Source organism: Microcebus murinus, chromosome 1 (assembly GCF_040939455.1).
Source record: "Microcebus murinus isolate Inina chromosome 1, M.murinus_Inina_mat1.0, whole genome shotgun sequence".
NCBI classification, from domain to species: Eukaryota; Metazoa; Chordata; class Mammalia; order Primates; family Cheirogaleidae; genus Microcebus; species Microcebus murinus.
Window position 1 is genome coordinate 92120153 of NC_134104.1, and position 13360 is coordinate 92133512.

Below are 13360 nucleotides of genomic sequence, written 5' to 3' on the forward strand. Positions count from 1 at the left end.
CTAAGGAAACACCCCAGATTCTATGTACTTGAGATCTGACACAGACACCACTCATCCATGTAACAAAGGATGCAACCAGAAAAGTCAAATGCAACTTATGTTACTCCAATATAGAGAGGCTCTTGACTTTCTTAAAGCCATCCAGCTGTAAGAAAGAAGTGTAGAGAGCAACATTTCCTTGCCAAAAATTTTCAAACCCTTCAAAAACTTATGCCTTGACTGAATACCTATCTAGATGTTTTTCTCAATGCCTTTTAAGAGGTGTTGCTTTCTTAATGAGTGCATTTTTATAATTCCAACAATACTTCATTTACTCTTTCTTGTGATTGCTCATTGCTGAATTATTATATCTAGTGAAAGCCTGATGTTTCTATCCTCCCCATCATATGATTTTAATTAGTATATCGAACAACTTTAATATGTGTATATATATTGTGTATGGTTAAATACTATATACTTTTAAAGCAGACTCTGGTCGATATATTCTGGTAAAATAACTTGAAAATAAATCAACCCCATCTTTTCTTCCTATTAAAATGCATGTTACAGCTTTTACAATGTTTTTGAGGGCTCCTTTAATATTACCAAGCAATTTATATATGTAACAATACAGGTTAACCTTTAGGAGTAAAAGAAATAGATACACAATTACTTGGTACTTCATCTTTGATGTGTGTGGAATAATCCAAGTTCTGGGTGAGTTTTGCTAGACCAAAAGTCTATAAAATATCTAGTGCATGATTTTTAAAAAAATTACTATTGCTTTGACTTAGGAGCTCAACATTTCTGCACTTCAAAGGCGGCCATCACATGAAAGCAATAAATGTTGCATTTTGTCTTCAACTGAATTTCTTAAAATAAATTTGTTGCAACAATTACCAACAAGGTATATCATGTTTTTGCATGTATTAAACATGTACAGAAGTGTCAAAGGAAGCACACATATAAAGTGACTCATCCCCAGTAAAGTAAGATAAAAGTTTTGAGGCTTAGGATACTGATGTTATAATTCTGCCAGGCTATAAAGTGAGTAGGATTCTTACCTAGTAAAGCGGTCCTTAAGGGTTAAAATGTTTCGTTTTAAAATATACTTAGATATGTTGGCACATATGTCAGGAGGGAGACTTTCTACTTTATTGGCAAATTCTGGTCAAGAGGGATATTTTACAGCCGCTCCCACTGCTATGTCCTTCTTTCTGGATTAGAGCTTTCGCAGCACTCTCCCCCGTTTGCCATAGTTGCCTGTATCACACAGAAGTCAAGCCCCAAGATAACCAGCACAGTTTTGACAACAAGTGGACATGTTTCCCAAGGACGAGGGTTTCATAAATGCAGGAAGGTTAGCACAACCACTGGTGTGAGGGGAAGTCGGAGGACGTGATCATAGTTCATGGGAACCAGCAATGCAGGATGGGCTACATTCAATTTTGTTTCCTTTGCAGGCTTAAAATAGAGCCATTGTAAATTATGTCAGTCTTTCTCATATCATGAAAATGATTGTTAAAAAAGTCTCAGAATACACAATGTGCATTGTTGTGTGGCTTTGATGTGTGAATGATGAGAGCGTATGATATAATACCAATTAAATAATGGTTGAGGAGTCACAGGCTTGTTCCCCAAGGGGAGAGGCAATAAAGGTGAAGTTTCTGATTGAGGGAAAGGCTGTTTTATCTTATTTTGGTGCCTACGATATAAAATTTTTTAAGTGCTTTAAAATTTTAAAGGAGTTCCTGTTATGTTTCATATTGAATGCATTTTAAGACTTTAATTTTTAGGATTCTACTAGTATAGTATATGGGTGGGGAATTATTATATGCTGGAATTTGATTTTCCATAAATATTGAAATACACAAATATTATGCAAAATATTGTGCAATGGGGATGACAAATATATATATATATGAAATATATGTGCTGCCTCAAGACATTTGTCAGGTTGGATGCCTTGCTTTGGAATCTAGTGAAATGGGGTTTTCTGTGTTTGGAGCACCCAGATTGGTGCCTCCAACATCTTTTACTGGCTTCCTAATTGAAATTTTAGGTAAACCAATTGTGATACTTGCTAAATTCAGAAGCAATTGCCATAAAGCCTGAGATTCTTTTTTGTTGTTTGCACACAGGTGAGGTCTGCCATAAATCCTATACTCAGTTTTCAAACCTTTGTCGTCATAAGCGCATGCATGCTGATTGCAGAACCCAAATCAAGTGCAAAGACTGTGGACAAATGTTCAGCACTACGTCTTCCTTAAATAAACACAGGAGGTTTTGTGAGGGCAAGAACCATTTTGCGGCAGGTGGATTTTTTGGCCAAGGCATTTCACTTCCTGGAACCCCAGCTATGGATAAAACGTCCATGGTTAATATGAGTCATGCCAACCCGGGCCTTGCTGACTATTTTGGTGCCAATAGGCATCCTGCTGGTCTTACCTTTCCAACAGCTCCTGGATTTTCTTTTAGCTTCCCTGGTCTGTTTCCTTCCGGCTTGTACCACAGGCCTCCTTTGATACCTGCTAGTTCTCCTGTTAAAGGACTATCAAGTACTGAACAGACAAACAAAAGTCAAAGTCCCCTCATGACACATCCTCAGATACTGCCAGCTACACAGGATATTTTGAAGGCACTATCTAAACACCCACCCGTAGGGGACAATAAGCCAGTGGAGCTCCAGCCCGAGAGGTCCTCTGAAGAGAGGCCTCTTGAGAAAATCAGTGACCAGTCAGAGAGTAGTGACCTTGACGATGTCAGTACGCCAAGTGGCAGTGACCTGGAAACAACCTCGGGCTCTGATCTGGAAAGTGACATTGAAAGTGATAAAGAGAAATTTAAAGAAAATGGTAACATGTTCAAAGACAAAGTAAGCCCTCTTCAGAATCTGGCTTCAATAAATAATAAGAAAGAATACAGCAATCATTCCATTTTCTCACCATCTTTAGAGGAGCAGACTGCGGTGTCAGGAGCTGTGAATGATTCTATAAAGGCTATTGCTTCTATTGCTGAAAAATACTTTGGTTCAACAGGACTGGTGGGGCTGCAAGACAAAAAAGTTGGAGCTTTACCTTACCCTTCCATGTTTCCCCTCCCGTTTTTTCCAGCATTCTCTCAATCAATGTACCCATTTCCTGATAGAGACTTGCGATCATTACCTTTGAAAATGGAGCCCCAATCACCAGGCGAAGTAAAGAAACTGCAGAAGGGCAGCTCTGAGTCCCCCTTTGATCTCACCACTAAGCGAAAGGATGAGAAGCCCTTGACTCCAGTCCCCTCCAAGCCTCCAGCGACATCTGCCACAAGCCAAGACCAGCCTCTGGATCTAAGTATGGGTAGTAGGAGTAGAGCCAGTGGGACGAAGCTGACAGAGCCTCGAAAAAACCACGTGTTTGGGGAAAAGGAAGGAGGCAATGTAGAACCAAGACCGGCTTCAGATGGTTCCTTGCAGCATGCAAGACCCACTCCTTTCTTTATGGATCCTATTTACAGGTAAGGGCGGTTGGGAGATGATGAAATGTGAACAGATGGATGAAACATAGTATTTATACTATAAAGCTGTGGATTTTTAATAAATCATTTGTTAGTATTATTATAACACAGAGAGTAAAGTTGTTTAATCTAGTGAATTCATTTTTTATTCAGAAAGTTGGCTTATTAGGTTTGGACTTCTTTTTGGACGTCTCTGAAGTTGGGGGTTTGAAATAGGGCTACAGAATTATTTTCCCTTGACAATAAATTTATTTTTAAATGTTTTTTTTTTTTTTTTTGGAATGGAAAATATGGGAAAGCAGTATTTAAAGTAAATTGTCAAGTGGTGGGAGAATGAGAATCCTGAAGGATTAATGCAAATATGTGTGGGTACTTAATGGGTCAGGTTATTTGGAATAAGGTGAGACAGACGTATAACAGCAAGCGCCTACTCTTTGCTAACCTACCAACGCATCCTTAATGAGTACTGGTCACATTTGTTTTCTAAATAAATCTCTTAGGAGCTCCCAAGTAAATATTAATTACCAAAAAGTTTTTGTATATAATGTGAATGGTTGGCTTAAAAGAAAGACATGTCTCTGTTTAATGCCTTCATTATCCAGTTTCTTTTGATGTATCCAAAATTTTTTGAATGAAATATATAAGTTTAATAAAAGACCTCTTTTGCAGTATTCTGTTACACTTGACCAGTCAAAGTGATTATGTTTTCAAATACTAATTTTTAAAAATGGGTGTGAATAATAATAACTGTGGTTATTATTAATACATATTTTAAATATTACAAGCATTTTCACATTTACTTCTTCATTCAAATCTTGAACATTTTTAAGAGTCCATGGAATATGTGGATAATTTTTTATAGAATTTAAAATGGGTGTATTTTTATATTTTGCTTGATTCTCTTTTATGAAGAGAAGACTGTGTACTATTCTTTATTCAACAATATTTATTGAGTTTCTAATATTAATACTTAATAGATGCTAGAGCTGCAAATTCTTTTCACCTAAAACTTTTTTCTACCTATATTATCTATAATGTATTAACAAGAAAATATTGCCAGTATGGAACCAGTATGGCTACCCCATTTGAACATGACAAGGGGAATAAAAAAAGTCAATGCCAAAGTATCTCAGTGCATTGGTATCATGTTTGGGTACATTTTTCAATTATTGTATCTTAATTTCTGTGCTAGTCCTATTACTAGAGAAGGATAAAGAAATAAAAACAGATCTTCCATACTTTGCATGTAGATTATATTTCTGGTAACTCAGTGATATATTTCAGTTCTTCATGAAGATAATTTCTCAGACTTTCTTTCTGACACCCTTTCAATGGCAACAGGCTTCCAGTTCTTCCCCCTATCCATTGCACTTATCTTCATCACCTCCTAACCTTCCCGTTATTTACTCTAATCCCCATCTTCTCTCTGATGTTTCAGTCTAAGACCCTAGGCCTGTCATTTGAACAAACACATGAAAGACCGAAAGCCCAGTTTTAGTGTCAGGCCTGGGTTAAAATCTCAGCCTTCTCACGTCTGTGCTTATTTTTTCACCCATAAAATGGGTATAATGTCATTTACTGCCATAAATGAAATAGTATGTGCAAATCAAAACATATGTAAAATTTCAGGAAGTGGTAGTTATTTTTATTCTATTTTAAAAGTGTACTTATGCCACAGTTTTTAAAGTACAGTTGGTAAAAGTAGTTACTTTAAGTCAACTCATGATATCATTTCCCTATGTGCTTAATAGAAAATAGAATACAAATATTTCTAAAGTAGAAGGGCTATATAGGTAAGTTTCATATGTCTTTATCTTTAAAAAGTTCCTCATCCTCTTCTCACTACCCTTCTCCTGCCTGCCCTATTTATCATCAGCAGTGTCAGCAGTGACATATAAAGGGTGTGCATGTGTGTGCATATATATATATGTATATATATATTATATATAATTTTCAGTAAACCTCAAAGAGTGGCTAGCACGGTATATAGTACGGTTGGAAATTCCCTTGCTGCTATTGTCAAATATAGAAGAAATAGAATGAATATTTGGGGGATCACCTTGTTAGTCGAAAACAGCTTTAATTTTCAAATTTGCCCTGTTCTGATGATTTCAAAATCACTAAACATTCGCTTCTTCATTTGAAATGGAAAGGTACCAAATTTGTGACAAGTGCTTCTAATTTAGTGACTCCACATTTTTCATATTTCCTCATTATTATTATGAGTCATTCAATAGGATTTTTCCATTATAAATAGGACCTTCTCTCTTTAAGCACCTAGGAGTGTGGTGAATATTCTTCAAGAACTGAACAGATATCTTTGTGTTTTTATTAAGTGTGCCTCCCAGAAGCCTACCATTTGCTTTATTGTTAGCTGCCTTAAATGTGGGTGATTATGTCGTGATTGATAGATATGTGAGACTGATTCATCTCCAAAATCTAATTTTAACCTTTCAGAGTAGAGAAAAGAAAACTAACTGACCCACTTGAAGCTTTAAAAGAGAAATACTTGAGGCCTTCTCCAGGATTCTTGTTTCACCCACAAGTAAGTATTTTGCATTTGAGATTTCCAGCTTGTAAACTAACTTGTTGATCCTGAAAAGCAGGTGCAATGAAATGAAAGACATCTTGAGAACATTAGGATTTCCTATGACGCTGGTGTGGAAGAACACAGGAAATTCTAGTAGAATTAAAACCCAAGCTTTTTAAAGAAAAATTAATTAATATATGTGTAAAAATAACATGATTTTGGTGTTACATTATTGTCTGCTACTAACTATTTACTGAGCCAAAGTGCATTTTGGGGTGAGCAGAACTCAGTTAAGAAAATAAATATTAAAGGTGTCTTTGTGTTTAGAGGTTGCTGATACTAAGAAATAGATCATACTGTGACTCGTCCCAAACTCATGAAGGTCATTCTTATTCTTTTTGGGCTTAGATAAAAACAGGAAATGAGACTACCTGACAAGTTGTTACCATAGAGGGTGAAGGAATTTATCTAAAGACCACTGGGCATTCCAGTAAAGTTCTGTAATTGCACAAGAATTCACCACAATACACAGAGCTATTTGCTGAATGGAGTTGTGTCCATTTATCAAAATATATGCAGTTTCTCAGTGCGAAGAAAATGCAAAGCAGCATTATCTAATTGGGTCATTCCTATGTCCCTACACATTTGCTCATTTTCTAAAAACAAGTTCTAAAACCTGATTTACATATCAATCAACATCTGGAGAATTGTATAGAAAGAACAAATACAGTGTATTAACATCTCAAATCTGGTTTCTTAATTTATATTTTATTTTATTTTTGTTTAAAGGATACAAATTCTGGTCTTTGTAGATAGTAACATTTTTATGAAAATGCTGGAAAACAGAGCAAACTAATTTGTTCTAATGCAATATGTTCAAACCAAAAATGATGGTTCTCTAAAAAAATAAGCAGAAATCTATGTAAGCTGTCTTATGGAAAGCTGTGAGATAATAAATTAATTCATCATGGAATATGATTTTTTTTTCTTTCTATTGCCTTATCTTTACTTTTTCAAGTACTTTCCCAAAGTCCTGAACAGAGTATGAGTGTTGAAATACAATCTTCTGGGTTAGGTTGATAAATCTAATATTGCCCAAAAATGCTCACTCTATTTCAAACTGAGAAAATACATGATTTAATATTAAAAGTTTTAGCAACATTCCAGTTAGTATTAATTTTATGTAGGAAGGCTAAGGAATGATATCATTTACATAATTACTTTATGGAAAAGAAACAAGTTCTAAAACAGTATATGTTTACCTGGGACTTATCTTTTATATTTAGGCTGATCTAAACAGCACTTGTGAGATTTTATGGGCTAATAAACCTGAACATAATAGGCATTTTGTGTCAGATATTGTACAAAAAGTACATATCTCTTGATAACTTCCTTTCTAATTATAAATAAATACGTATGAGGATATAATATTCATGTACATTTAATTACAATAATCAAATTGTTATTCTATTTTGATAATCTTTAAAATCCAGTAATTAACCACTTCAGAACTGAGTGCTATGGGTACATGGTATAATGGAGAAAAAAAGAAGACTGGAATTCAGTTTCTTTGAGCAACTCAGTCTACCTGGCTCTAGTTATTTTTATCTGTAAAATGAGAGAGTTGAGTGTGCAGTCCCCATTCACTATAAAATTCAAAGATTTCTAGGCAACCAACGTAGATTTACTGGTTCATTAGATGGGCAATTTTGCCTAACAACTCCCTGTGTACACGCAGTTATTATACATATTGTAGGTACATATTTCTAAATAAAATTATAAGAGAGAAAATGTATTATATTTTAATATTCTCAAATTTTATGAAGGATCACAAAAGATGAGGCATACGTCCGGTACTTAGAGCATGGTGATGATTCCTCCAGATCGTCACAGACATGTCTGTGAGAGCACAGTGGTAGTTTCCTTCCCACACCAGAGTGTCCCCTCTTGGTGGGAGGGACGGCTTGTTGCTACGTGTTGCTATTAGAACAGGATGCAAGAGTCATAATCAAGATATTGAACACCTAGTGTGTCACCAATACTGACCAATAAAAGTGGATTCCTGCATTCTAGAGCAGGACTCTGGAGCCCCTTGTTGGACCAGCTGTTAATGTTTTACTTGCTGGAGAGTGGGACTGTCTGAGGGGTCTTTGTGGAAGAGGCCAGGGAAGCAGGGGCACATTCGGGGTGCTTAGGACATAAGCTGTTTACCAACTACTACAAAAATACTTCATTGTTTTTATAACCATCATGGCTGTTTTAGTGTGTAATGCTGTATATTGAAGGGATACAGGCTGGAATATAGGCAGGTCCTCCTCCTCCTTTTTCATCAAGCCTTACCAGAGCAACTGGAAGGGTTGGTGTTTATATACATAATGTGTTTAGCATTGCACTTGGCATATTGAAGGACTTAAGTGACGAATGGGCTCTTATTCATGCATGCGGAAGCATTTAATTGTGAATATAGAGGGATGTTATTAAAATGCCCTCCTCCCATCCTTGAGCCCAATTTCTTTGCCAGGGCTATGCCATGTATCTAGGAAGACTTGGAAAGATGCTTCCTGTATTCTTAAAATGACCTAACTGGGCAGAAGTAAGCATGGCATAGAGCAAGCAGCCAAAACGGAAGGACTTACCTTTGCTCTCAGGGCTGACCGTGATTTCATGGCTAAACAAGTGCTTGCATAAGACTGTTCATTGCTTCATCTTCCATTTAAAGTATGTTGGAGCAAATCACTTGGACCCTGTGGGTTTCTGGATCTTCATACTAATAAAGAGGAAATCACATTCTCAATGTTTTAGGGAAAACAAAGGAACAGATATGTAAATGCTTGGTGGTAGTATCCCGGGCAAATCTGATTGTACACTTTTTATATATCTTTGTATCCCACCCAGCACTTACCTCCCCAGTCCACAATCCCTAGTCAATGATAAGAAAACACTCAATAAATAAAAATTCATTGAATTTTACTAAAAGATAATTGAGCCATTATACTATCTTTTTGAATAATAATATACATTTTCAAAATTCTGTCAAAAACACCTAAAAATACATGAACACATACATCATAATTAAAAGATAAATGTGCAGGGTCTAAATTCTTCTCGTAGTTCAATTCCTGAAGAAGTGTGTTTGCTCTGTCAGGCCGCTAGAGGACTATTTACCCTTCCATTTTTCTCTTATAAATAAGTTAGTTTACTATAAGGGAGAAATATGCATTGTGGAAGCTTTTCCTGGATACGTGGTTGAAAATTATTTATGATACCTTAGTTTAGATTATAATTTTGAAAAGGAGATGATAGCCAGAAATAGATAAGATGGAGGGATGGCATTACTGTGTGGTCTCTGGAATGTCCATCTCATTGGGTTCATTTTGGATACTTTGCATTCACATTGACAGCCCATTGGAACTGCCATGAGAATCAGTGTAAAACTGGCTATTATTCCTTGGTTTGATTTTCCTATATGTTTAATATTATTTTTGGTTATTTAAACATTGTATTTCCAAATATTTGGCTTTGTATACATCAGCAATAAAGATCCTCTTTTACTTACATTTCTGTCCTTTCTTCATTCTTTTATATTTTCTTCTTTTACATTTATTTTTTAAGACAAGGTCTCACGTTGTTGCCAGGGCTTGAGTGCAGTGGTGTCATCATAGTTCACTGTAACCTCAAATTCCTGGGCTCAAGCAATATTTTTTTTGCCTCAGCCTCCTGAGTAGCTGAGACTACAGGCTTGGGTCACCACACTGGGCTAATTTTTCTATTTTTTTTTTTTCTGTAGAGACATGGTCTCCATCTTTTATCAGGCTGTTCTTGAACTGCCTAGCCTCAAGCAATCCTCCCACTTCAGCCTCCCAAAGTGTTAGGATTACAGGCTTGAGCCACTGTGCCTGGCCTATTTTCTTTCTTTTAAATTGTCTGATCACCCTGTTACAATATTCCAAGGAACTGGGGATACTGTAGTCTTTTCCCAAGTTATCTGCTTATACCTTGCTGTGAAAATTACTTAAATCTTCTGCCCTTATTCTTCTCTTTTGCTTTCAACGAGACTTTCTTATTGTTAGATTTCTTCTGCGATAAAGCTTCCATTCTTTAAAAGCTATGTATTTTCCTTACTGAAGTTACCAAAATGTCTGAAAGCAAGATATCTATCCCCTATAACAGAGCAAAATGATATTTTTAAGGATATAATCTTTGTGTCTCCTGGAAGAGCTCCTAACCACTGGAGTTTTTCTAGGTGAACCTTGTCATAAATTATCATAAATAACTAGATCTTTTTAATTTTTTAATTAATATTCTCAAGGGTTTTGACTACTGATGGTCTGATTCCCGTACTATAAAAAGTCAGGCAGTGAATTTCCAAGTACATTACCCTTTTGTTACTCAATGATTTACATTTGAGGAAATATCTTTTCTTTGTTATTAACACTGTAAAATTGCAAGAGATTTGATTTCTTCAGGAAATTGCTTAAATTTTAGTTGTTAAAGTAAAATTTAGGGATATTGTTTTGTAGTGAGTAATAAATAAGAAGGAAGCATCTACTTTACTATAAGATACAGTAGTAAGTAGCACTTAGTTTTCTTGGGTAAAAGAACATTCCTGTTTATAACCTTGATTCTAACATTTGATTTAGGTAAATAGAGGAAATTCAGCAGTGTTATAAAAATATTTAATTTTCTTTTCCAAAGCTTTTACTCAAGGTACAGTTACATGATAAGAAAAAAAATTACTAATTTAGTATAAATGTTAATTTCTCAAAGGATAGATTGCAGTAAAGATACCAACACAGAAGTAATTTTTTGTTTTTGTTTCAATTTTGCTCCCAGTTCCAACTGCCTGATCAGAGAACTTGGGTAAGTTTCCTACTTATATTTTTGACTAAAGTAATGTAGCATTAAAAAGAAAACAGCTTACATTCTAAATTGCTGTATAGACATAAAAAATTTGGGGCTCCTTTCCAGTAAATGCAAGAGAATTTCCCTGCTTTGTCAAGCTGCATACTTTCAGTTATAACTGGGCATTTAGTGAGCTATAAATTGTTTACAGAACGATTTTATTCGATAAACCTCACCCATTCCACATAATTATACCTTGATGTGGAACTCTTTCTGGACACTTGGGAGCATGTTGTTAAAAGAGCCTTCTAAATGGGTCACTAAGTGGAAACAACCATTATTGGGGGACCCTGTATCAGCATGTAAAGATGTTTTTGATAAAGCCTTTACAATGATAAAACCTGAACTTATGTGTAGATACAGGCTAGCATTGGAATTCACATCCATATATCCCAGGGCAGAAATTGGTTCTGGCTATTTGAAGAAATAAGGCTAAATGTTTAAAAATCCATATCTAACTAGCGAATGGGTCTTTTAGCATTGGATCTCACTTCCTTAACTTTCAATTGCTATTTCCAGATAAGAGTCAGTTTCAGTTAATGATACTAGGACACAGCTTTATTTTTTATTGGAGAAGATATTCAAAATACAAAGAATAGGGCTTATTTAGTTTTTACTCCCAAATAAAACTTGATCAATGGAAACAACATATAAAATTTCCTCTAAGTGTGTATGCTTTTATTTCTCTTCACTGAAAATTATGCTTATTTCTGAGGAATGGACAAAATCTTCGGGTACAGTTCAACTATCCTTTTAAAGCCACCATATAGTGATCTATAAATTAATTTGAGTTGGAGCACTTACTTTACCACTTACTTATTTCCTCTACCTCATGTTAGTTTTGCTTTACCACAAATTCCTCCATTTTATCTCTTTTGTGGACTATATGACAAAATTGAGATTTTTTTTTATTCCAATAGACTTTTAAGGCTTAAGTTCATTTATTTCAAAAAAAGTTTTTAATTTATTCATGGAGAGAGAGAGAGAGTGCAAGAGCACCACAACCTTAGGCAACGTTTTGCAGTAGATGGAATTGTGGAGCTGTTCTTTGGTTATCCTTCCCTGCATTTCCAGTGTTCCTCCTTTCCTGATAGGAGGTGTGTCCTGAGTATCATGCCTCATGGGCCTCATCCTTTCTAAGGTACAGTATGACTATGACAGTGGCTCTGTTTTTAGCTGCTTGAAGTTTAAGGTGTTACCCCCCTGCATACATGGCCAATGGTTCTACCAACTTACAAAGCCAATTCAGATTTTAAGTTAGACTGACTTTCCTTATAACAGCATAACACTTGCCATAGCAGTGCTTTGAAACACTCCCCTTCTATTAAGTCATAGATTTTTCAAATCTGTGGTTTACATCAGTATTATAAAACATGTATTAGTGGGAAATATTAAAGATACATGTTTATAATTTTAGTGGTAAAAAATTCTAAGTGATTTCATAATCATAATCACTGGATATGATACATGAAGTGAGATAACTATAAAATATGAATATTTATTTCTTCCCCCAAATGACCATGATTTTAAGATTTCTCAAGATTATCAAGTGAATAAATATAGAAAACCACCAAATCTACAAACTTTCCCATCATAAGTTATTTATGAAAAGTTAGTTATTTTATGATAAAGCCATGTGTAATCTAATTTGTAAAACATTAGGTCACATAATTCATGGTGCCATTGGACATATCATTTCATATAATCAGGTTGTCACTTTAATAGTTTTAATAAGAAACTTTTTTATGTCATCAATTATTGGCTGCAAGATAATAAATGTTAAGCTAAGTGCTTAGGACCCAGCTGATGATATCTTGCCCGCTGAAATGTTTTTAAAAATACTAACTTTATTTGACTAGAGAGATAGCTACATTTTTTGGTAGGAGCTAGGGAATTGTGTCTAAATATTAGTTTGCGTCAGTATAAAGTTAATAGCCTCTTGGGGACTGGAGGGGGCTGAAATGACTTCCTCTTCCAGACATCTGGTTGTAGATAACATCAACAACTATTATATATGTAAATAAAAATTACTGTTCCATAGAAAAAACCTGTCATTTACTGATCTTAGATTAGCCTATGACATTAATGGATCACATGGCAATACAATTTTAAAATATATGGTCTAACTTCCCCCTTTATTATCCCCATTCTCAGCAAATTTCTTATTCATAGTAGTACACATTGCCTTTTTCATCGGATTTTTCATAATTCAAAAAACATATATAGCTGAATTCTGTTCCATTTATCCCCATTTATCTTGATTTTTAAAATCCCAAGGCAGATTTTAAAATGAATGCCAAAACTTGCTAATTCTTCTGTGAAAAGTATGTTACTTCTGGAGGAACATGATATAAGTCAGACCAGCAATTCTGTACACTAGATACAGCTAGTTTCTTTTCTTTTTTTAATTTGTTTTTTTCCGAGAGAGGTTCTCACTCTTGCCTGGGCACT

The 13360-nt window shown here is 35.1% G+C and overlaps 1 protein-coding gene across 16 annotated transcripts in view; it reads left to right on the forward strand.

The window, feature by feature from the left end:
* Positions 1–13360, forward strand: part of MECOM (MDS1 and EVI1 complex locus) — a 537691-nt gene that overhangs the window by 503302 nt on the left and 21029 nt on the right. For 8 of the 16 annotated variants that reach the window (XM_012779221.3, XM_012779222.3, XM_020286229.2 and 5 more), the window contains 3 exons: positions 2121–3477; positions 5935–6022; positions 10841–10867. In XM_012779221.3, the coding sequence (XP_012634675.3) occupies positions 2121–3477; positions 5935–6022; positions 10841–10867 (1472 nt within the window). The remainder of the gene's footprint in view (positions 1–2120; positions 3478–5934; positions 6023–10840; positions 10868–13360) is intronic. The other 8 variants (XM_012779223.3, XM_012779224.3, XM_076004057.1 and 5 more) reach the window with 3 other exon arrangements.